At 69.1% G+C, this 9,216-nt stretch overlaps 1 protein-coding gene across 1 annotated transcript; it reads left to right on the top strand.

Annotated features, from left to right (window-relative positions):
* Positions 1 to 7,318: 7,318 nt before the first annotated feature.
* SP6 (Sp6 transcription factor) lies at positions 7,319 to 8,392 on the top strand (the record flags this gene model as incomplete). Its single annotated transcript, XM_079547267.1, has 1 exon — positions 7,319 to 8,392. The coding sequence occupies one exon, from the start codon at positions 7,319 to 7,321 to the stop codon at positions 8,390 to 8,392; it is 1,074 nt and encodes a 357-aa protein (XP_079403393.1).
* Positions 8,393 to 9,216: the final 824 nt, after the last annotated feature.

The raw sequence follows: 9,216 nt of genomic DNA, 5'->3' as shown, positions 1-9,216 counted from the left end.
GGGGGGTGCTCCGCGCCGCCCGGGATTGGCTGCGCGCCCGGCGGCGGATCCCGGCGCTTTCAGCCCGGCGAGGGCGCGGGGTCCCGGCGGGGCCGTATCCGGATGCGTCCCTGCTGCTGGGGATCCGCCGAACTCCGACCAGCGGCGACGTCCCTCATTACCGCCCGAACGCGGGACCGGGCCCGCAGCGCTGAAGCCCCCGCGGTTCTCCCGGTGCCCCCGGAGGCCGAGGGGGGGGTCCCAGCCGGTGCTCGCCCTCCTCCGGCCCCCGTTGGCCCGGCCCCCCCCGCTGGAGCCAAATAATTGCTCGGCGCTTTGTTGTGCGGTGTCTATGGCCGCGGGGCCTCCATTTGTGGGAACTTGCTGCGGCGAGTGCCTCCCTTCTAATTACCACCCCCTCCTCTCTCTCTGCTTACTCACAGCGCCCGGCCCCGCCGCCTCCGACCCCCGCCCCGGCCCCCCGGTACCGACCCGGGCTGGGGGTCCCCGAGGCAGCGCAGCTTCTGAGAGGCAACCCATCAACACAATGGAGTGGGGATCCTGGGGCGCGGGGATGTACAGCTCATCCACGTCCCGTGTCACAGCAGCGTCCTATTTCAGACCCACATCCCACCCAGCATCCCCCTCCCCCATAGCCTGGCATTCAGGTACCCCCAGTGCTCCCCTGGCACCATTTCGCCCAATGGGGGGACGAGGGGCAGCTGCCTGCATTACCCACCGTCTTTTGCCCACCCTGCGCTGCCCACCCTGCGCTGCCCACGCTGTGCTGCCCACACTGCACTCCTGCCCAAACGAGTCCCAGCCTGCCGCTCCCTGCCTCAGTTTCCCCAGGCAAGCAGTGACGCCAGCTTTCGGCTGCAGGCCCGGCACAGATGCAAGCAGGGACACGGGGATGGGGATGTCCTTGCCGTGGGTTGAGGGAGTAAACGTGGGTGGGTTTGGCATGGTAAAGGGAGAAGGTTTCCTGGCACTGGGATCCCTCAGCTCTTTGTCCAATGTCCTCGTCCCCAGTGTGTTTGGCTGGGACACGGGGACAAGGGGCCCTGTAGTGAGGCACAGCATGGGACCGTGCAGATGAGCACTGCGACATGGGGACATGGGGACACAGCTCCATGCAGTGAGGCTGGGAGGGGTCACAGCGAGGCAGGGGACAGAGACATGCAGAACAGCACCAGGACACATCACAGGGCCCCAGCCAGGAGCCCTGCAGGAGCTGGAGCTGTTGTGTGGGGGGAGAGCACGCTGTTCCCTGTGGGTCCCCATCCCCACAGCTCCCCATCCCCAGCCCCCTCTAGCCATCCCCATGCCCGGGGCTGCTGGCAGCTGCTCAGAGCCCACATGCAATTAAGGCAATTAGGGCACCTCCGCAGCCCGCCAGCCCATCTCTGCTGAGATCATTAAACCATTCTTAATGATTTCTTCGAAGAATTAGCAGGCGGTTTGCAGAGCCCCTGCCGGGGGGGTGGCAAAGCCAACCTGGGGACGGGGACGGTTCCGTCACCGCTGCCTGGGGGCCCTGACGTCAGCCCTGCGCTGCTTCCACACCTTTGATCCACGCCATGCACCAAACCTGTTCCTGCATGGCTGGGCCAGCCCTGCCCCCCCCCCCCCCCCCCCCCAAGCTCCTGGGGGCTCCGTGCATGGGGAGGAGGCGGCGATGGCACGACCAGGTGGCACCTGTCCGTGGTGTGGCTGCGTCTCCAGCACAGCCACGTGTCCCCATCCACATCCCCAAAGCAACCATCGCGTCCCCAGTGCACTCATACATCCCCATCCCTGGAGCAGCCACATCCCCAGTGCGGCCGTGCGGCCCCATCCCCCAATCAGCCACACGTCCCCAGTTGTGTCCCTATCTCTGGCTGCTCCCCTCTGCCGTGCCAGCAGGGTTTCCTCGCGTGGTGACGGCCGGGCGGACGCAGATATGCAGGGAGATTACGTGAGGCTCATTAAAATCCAGGCTTGAATCATCGCGGGCTGTCAGCTCCTCGCGGGGCAGGGGAGGCTGTCGTGCTGCAGAGGTTGAATCCCGACAGCAGTTCCTGCTCAGGTGAGAAATGCAGCCCTGGGGCACGCTGCCACCTGGCACGGCCGCGGGCAGAGGAGAGCATCGCGATAATCCCAGAGATATCTTTGTGTAGGGCCCTTATGGGGGACCCATAGGGCAGCAGCGGGAGGCCTGTGGGGTGGGGGAAGGACGGGGACCTTGCTGTGCCCTGAGCTCTGTGCCAGGCATGGGAACAGGGATGGCACGGGGACGCTGTGCCGTGAGTGCTGGGGGTCCCAAGGGTTTCAGGCACTCGTCTCACTCACAGACCCCTTCGCTCCGGCTCTGTGGGCGCACAGGGCCAAGGTCAACCCATGGGGCTGCTCCCATCCACTGCCCCCCCAGGTCCACGTGTGCCGTCATCCCCAGCGCCGTGCCTGGAGCTGAGCCACTGCCGGCAGCACAGCCCCCCCAGGGCCGTCTGGGTGCCGATCCAGGCGCCTGTCTGAGCCCCCCCAGGGGACTCCCCTGAGGCCGAGGCGATCCAGACGGCGCAGCCCCATGGGATGGGATGGGACCGGCTGCCATCACCCCAAGGCAACCCCTGCACAGCCCCCCCTGGAACCTGCTGGCAGGCACCCGGCTCAGCACCCGGCGCCTTGGGCAGGTGCAGGCACACAGGGGTGCAGGCACACAGCACGGCACACACGGCTGGGAGCACACACTGCTGCACACACGCAGACGTTCGCGCACCGCTCGTTCCCAGCGTCCCGCCAGCCCCGCTCCCCTCACAGATCCCAATTTGTTTTATGACAGCAAAGGAAATTGCCGTCAGTTCCCCACAGCCGGGAGCCCTTTGAAGTGCTCTGCCTGGGGGCCGGGAGGGGCCTCCCCCTCCTCCTCTGCCCACCCCCCCCACCTCCCCGACCCCCCATCCTTCTCTCTCTCCCCGAGCCGGGGGACACATCTCCTCCTCCCCCATCCTTCTGTACCCTTCCATTTCCAGATGGGCACAGGGCTGCTCCCACCTCTTGCGGGGCTGTGCCTCATCACCCACCCCCCCCCTCCTCACCCCCAGCTGCTATTTAGGGGCCACAAACCCCTGCTGAGCCCTGGGGGCCCGGCCCTGGGTCGCAGCACCCATCAGCCGGAGCAGCTCCAGCCAGCACACGGAGGGATTCGAGGCATTTTCCTCTTTGCCTTGTAATTTATGCAAATGGGCTCTGTAATTAGCCGTAATTTCAAGGCACTGCTCGGGGTTTCAGACGTTCCATGGCAAGGAGATGAACCCCCCCTTCCCGCATCCGCCATCCTCCTGCATGAGAGTCATTCCTTCCATGGGTGGTCCCAACAAAGTGCTGCTCATGGCAGTTCCAGGAACCCCTGCCCTGCTCAGCCCCTGCTCCAGCCCCATCCTCCCAAGCCCCCCCAGTCCCCTGTTGCTGCACCAGGGGGTCACACCATACCTGATCCTTGCTCTGCAGCACACTCTTGGCCATGTCTTGGTGTCCCACAGTGTCCCATAGGGAACCCAAAGGCGCTGATGGAGCAAGGAGTTGCGGGGGGGGGGGGGGGGGGGACAACCCCACTGCGATCCGTGGGACCGGAGCCCTCATCAGGACTCATCTGTCCCCGTTCCACCAATCCCAAAGGAATGGGGAGGCTGGGACCCTGCAGCCAAGGGACGTGAGATGCGCTGCCACGTGCACCGCGCACGGGAAAAACACAGCGGTTCCCAAACAGCTGAGCGACCTGGGGGCTGCATCCCCACCACCCACCTCCGCCCATCGGGGGGCTGCAACCAGGATCAGGACTGGGGCCGGGATCCCCTTGCATCCCTCCACGTGCCCCATGTGGATCCACGGCCCTGCGCACACTGGAGGCCACGTGTTTACGGCCGGCAGCAGCTCACCCCATTGCCGCCCATCCCCTCCACGCCGGGCGTCTCCGCGGTGCGGCAGAGCCGGGGGTCACCGCGCTCCTCCCCCCACCCTCAACGGCGTTTCGGCGGTGGCGGCAGCGCCGTCCCATCCCTGCACGCTCTGCCGGGACCCACGCGATGATGAAAACCAGGAGAGTTTCCCCCAAGGCAAAGGAGTTCCCGCACCCGCCGCCCGGCCGGGCGCTTGGCAAGCACCGGGAGCTGCGGGCTCCCACGCACCGCATTGGCCAGCAGGGCTGCAGGTGGGCTCCCGGCTCCAGCAGGGTGCTGGCGTACAGGGATACTCTCCCTGATGGCTTTGCAGTGCCCAGCAGCCAGCCCTGCTCAGCGACGGGGACGTTGGCTGTAGAAATGGGGTCGTGACACCCAAGCTGCTCCATTGAGGTGATACCACCTGGGAGCCCCCCCCCCCCGGGGTCCCAGCAGCTCCCGGTGCTCACAGCCTCCATAGGGACTGGGTTGGGGCCAGGAGGGTCGGAGCCCACAGCTGAGTATAGACGGGCTCCCATTCAGCTCTTTGAGCTGCATCTGGGGCACGGTGGGATGTCTGTACCCCACTCTGATTTGCCATGCATCCATCGCCAGCCCTGACATGTCCATGTCCCATCCACCCCACGGCACAGGGATGAGTGGGGGCACTGCGTCCCCTCTGGTGGCACCCGTGGGGCAGGGGCTTGTCACCACCCGGGGGGCTACAGGGCTGTCCAGGCTGGGCCGGCTGCCGACGGGGCACAGGAGGGCGGAAGGAGGAGGGCGGCCATAGGCTCAGGAGGGAGGAGGTGGTTGTTGCTTTCTTCTTTTAATTACCCCCTGTTTGCGGTGTCTACTGCGAACTTCCCGTCCCCTCCCTCCGCTTTCATGCGCCGGATCCCGAGCTGGGGACGAGGCTGCTGTCAACCGCCCGGGCTCTGCCTCCAAGGGTTAAAATCACCTGGGCCAGGTATAGGGGTGGAGCTGGGAAGGTGGGGAGGGAGGGAAGAGCCGGCGCGCGGCCGGGACCCACCATTCCTGCTCGCCCGGCCCAGTGGGTGCCCGGTCCCTGGGGAACCGTGCGGGTCCCTCGGGGGTCCCTCGGGAGCCAGAGCCGCCCGCCCGCCCCCGCCGATGAGGACGGAGCCGCCGGGAGCTCGTTGCTGCCCTTAGACCCGTACGTACCGCGCGGCGCCCCGACGGCACCGGCACCGCTCCGGTGGTCCCGAACGCGGGGATCCCGGTAACTGCGCTTGGGAACGGGACCGCGCCGCTCCCCGCTTTGCCCGAGACCCCCCCCCCCGATCCTCCCGGCCCCCGCCGTTCCCGCTGCGGTCCGGTCCCCGCTTGGGGCTGCGGCTCTCGGGACAACCGGGGCCCCTCCGCTCCGCCCCGCCCCGCTCCGCCGCGGCCCCGGGGAGTTTCGCTGCGGTGCGCGGAGCCCCAAACCGCGGCATCGCCCCGCAGCGCCGGGATCGCCCCCGCAACCCCGGCGCGGTTCCAAACCCGCGGCATCCCCCGAACTCGCGGTATCCTCACGCGTGGAGCCCCGCGGGGTTGCGGGTGTCCGGCCGGGCGCGGGCCGAGGGCAGCGGCTGCCGCCCATCCCCGCCGCGGGGCGCGGCCCCGGCTGCGAGTCGGGCAGAGCCGCTCTGCCCAGCCCGGCCCGTGACTCAGAGCGCATCACCGCCGCTGCCTCAGTTTCCCTGCGGTGGAACGGCCGCCGCGTCGCCGCCGAACCGCGCCAGGGAGGGACAGCGCGTGGCCCCCGGGCTTCTGCCGTCATCTTCGGATGGAAAAACGCCACCGGAGCGCCTCCGTGGCCGGGCGCGGTGGGACGGGGCTGGGAACGGGGCTGTGGGCTCTGCCCCGTGGTTGAGGGGTGCGCGGTGGGAGCTGCCCGGCACCCGCGCTTTCCTTCTGCCTCCGGCTCCTTCTTTTGGTTTTGGGCACTGGGGGGATCGGGCTCGCGTTGCCGGACCCCCCGTTCCCAGCTCCGTGTGACCCCACACGACGTTGGTGGCTGCCCCATACCCTGCGATGGGCCGTGGGGCTTTGGGACCCCGGTGCGGTCTCAGTCCCCGCTGGGTGCCAGCCCTCACCCCTCTCCTGTCGTCCCGCCGTGGTGTGGACGGTCCTCGGAGTGTTGGGGACGATCGATACCAACCCTCCCCCACGGGGCGGAGCAGAGCCGAGCGCAGGTGGGGAGCAGCACCCCCAGCCCTTGGGGGGGCTCATGCTCCAGCTCGGGGCTTCTATAGCAGGTGGAGATGGGGCTCCATTGGATGGGGGGGGGGCTTTGGTACCGTGGGGTCCCCCACCTCAGAACCGGGGAAAGCGGCGTCCCCATGGGGCTGGGGGCTGCCCCGGGGATCTCCAATGCTGGGGCCCCATGGCGCTGGGGATGGAGGCTGTGCAATACGGCCCGAAAGCATCACTGCATCCCTGGGGGTTTTGTCCCCATCCCACAGTGGGGGTGGTGGGAGGCAGAGCGGCTTTGCTCCCATCGCCCTGGAGGTGTTGGGAAGGGGCTGCGGGTGGAGGGGTGGAGGAGGTCCGGGCACCGGTGGGAAACCGGGGAGGGGGGGGCGGGAGCCGGTGGCGGCAGGTGGATTTCAACACCGGGGTGGGGCCGGGCCCCCGTGGGGTTTGTGCGGCTCCGGTGAGTCACGGCTGAGCTGCGGGGAGCAGTGGGTGCCCGGGGGCTGCGGGTGCGTGGCCGGGGGCGAAAGCAGCCCCGAGCCCGGCTTCAAAGCGGTGCCGGCGGCCGAGCCCCAAGGCTCCCTGCCCTGTCCCGCTGCCATCCGGCCCGGAGCTGCGTGTCCCCCCGGCTGCGTTCCGCCCCCACAGCAGCGCATGGGCTCGTGGGTGCCGTGTTCCTATGCTGTAGGGTGAGGCTTTGGGGCTCGGCCGGGCGGTGGGGCAGGGTTTAGGGCACAGCACCCCGCAGTGCTGCGTTTGGGGGACGCGCGGCACGGAGGTGACGAGGCAAAGCCCCGTGGCTTCCTCAGCTTTGGGAATTCGGGAGCAGGTCTGTAGGGACGGCGCCAGGGGACCGGTGGGGTGCTGCTATCCGGTACCGTCCAGGTGTCACACCGGGTGCGTGGTGGGGAAATGCCCTCAGTGGGGTTACGGGTGCTGGGGACGCTGCCTCGGTGGGGCTGGCACCCATAGCATAGCGTGATCCATGCATGGGAACTGCCGCCTGCCTCATCTTCCCTCTGTGCGAGGACGGGAATCGGGGCCACCACCGGCGTCAGCCCCACACGTGGCCATGGGGACACACCGGGGGGGGCGGGTTGGGAAGGGGCCCGCTGGGGCTCAGGGCACGTCCACCTCTCACCGCTCTTCTCTCCCCCATCGCTCCCCCTCCCCCGGCCCCGCAGGTCTGTCTGCGCCTCCGCCCGCGCCGCCGTCCGGCAATGCTCACGGCTGTCTGCGGCTCTCTTGGGAACCAGTCCTCCGACGCGCCCCGCGCCTCGCCGACCCCCCTGGACCTGCAGCCGCTGCAGCCTTTCCAGCCCCCCCCGCCGGGCGCCGACTTCGCCTCTCCGCTGCCTCCCCCGGAGCTGCCGTTGCCGGGCCCCGACGTCGCCTTCGCCGCTCCAGGCGCCTACGATCCCCATGGCCCCCCGCGGATAGAGCTGCCCCCCGACGGCCCCGCCGCCCCCGGTTCCTACGCCAAGCTGCTGCAGGCGGCCCCCCCGGACATGGCGCACCCCTACGAGCCCTGGTTTCGGCCCCCCCACCCCGCTCCCTCCGGAGAGGAGGGGGGGGTCAACTGGTGGGACCTCCACGCCGGGGCCAGTTGGATGGAGCTGCCCCACACGCAGGGGGGTCTCCAGGTGCCCGCGCCCCCCGGCCTGCAGCCGCCCCTGGGGGGGTACGGAGGGGGCGAAGCGCAGCTCTGCGCTCCCCCCGCCCATCTGCTGCCCCCCGCCCAGCACCTGCTGGGGCCGGAGGGGGCGAAGGCGTTGGAGGGCCCCCCCCAGCCCGAAGCGGAGGGAGGCGGGCGGGCCAAGGGGGGCCGCCGGGCGGTGCCGCGGGGCGGGGGGCAGGCGGCGTGCCGTTGTCCCAACTGCCAGGAGGCGGAGAGGGGGGGGCCGTGCCCCGAGGGCTCCAAGCGCAAACACCTGCACAACTGCCACATCCCGGGCTGCGGCAAAGCGTACGCCAAGACCTCGCACCTGAAGGCGCACCTGCGCTGGCACAGCGGCGATCGCCCCTTCGTCTGCAACTGGCTGTTCTGCGGGAAGCGCTTCACCCGCTCCGACGAGCTGCAGCGGCACCTCCAGACCCACACGGGCACCAAGAAGTTCACCTGCCCCGTCTGCGGCCGCGTCTTCATGCGCAGCGACCACCTGGGCAAGCACATGAAGACCCACGACGGCGGCAAGGAGGGCGGAGAGTCCGACGTCAAGGGGAGCAACGAGCCGCCGGGGGGCAAAGGGGGCAAACGGGAGCCCGAGGGGGGCACGGCCGCCCCCACAAACTGAGCGGGTGCCGCGGATGGGCGAGGGGGGACGGCGACCCTCGGGGCTGGTCTCCGGGGGGGGCTGCCGCTGCTCGGTGCCGCTCGGTGCCCCGGTGGGAGCGGCGATGCCCGCGGGCGGTTTCGCTCGTCCCGCGCCCGCTTTCCACCTCCCCCCCCCCTCCCTCCTTCCACTCCGGTTTCCCCAATGGTATTTTGGGAGCTGCTGGCTGGCGGCTCGGGAGGAACATCAATGGGAGCCGAGGAGCCGGAGCTGCCCAGGCACGTCCGGCCGAGAGGGGCGGAAAGAGAGGGAGAAAGCGAGAGAAAGCCCCGAGTCCTCAGCCCTGGAGCGTGGCTGCAGCCCCGCGGCCCCTCCCGTGCACCCCCCCAAACGCTCCGGGCTTCAGCCCCGCGACCCCGCTGGGTTTCAGCCCCCATTGCCGTGGCGCTGCGTGGGGCCGGGGGTCTATTTCTCCACGCGGGTCCCATAGCCCACCCTATTGGAGCCTCATACGGGGTGGGAGGGGGCTGCAAATCCCTCTTTCTTTTCTTTTTTTTTTTTTTGGCCTCCATTTGGCCCAAACGGATGGGATGGCTGTGCGGAGGGGGCGGATACGGGGAGGGGAACGACCCAAATTGAGGCCAAAAAAAAAAGAAAAAAAAAGAAAAGAAGGGGGGGGGGGGGGGGGGAAGAAATAATAATAATCCTGCTTGAATGTGAGTTGGGGGGGGAGGTGGGGGATGCTGTCGGGCGGCGCTCGGCGAGTGGTTGCCCAAGCGCCCGCCTGCAGCTTTCCCACACCCACCGCCGCCGCGGCCCCGGGCGGGAAGCGCGGAGCGGCCGCG

Source organism: Tetrao urogallus, assembly GCF_951394365.1.
Source record: "Tetrao urogallus genome assembly, chromosome: 26".
NCBI classification, from domain to species: Eukaryota; Metazoa; Chordata; class Aves; order Galliformes; family Phasianidae; genus Tetrao; species Tetrao urogallus.
This window is presented reverse-complemented; position numbering and strand designations above follow the sequence as displayed.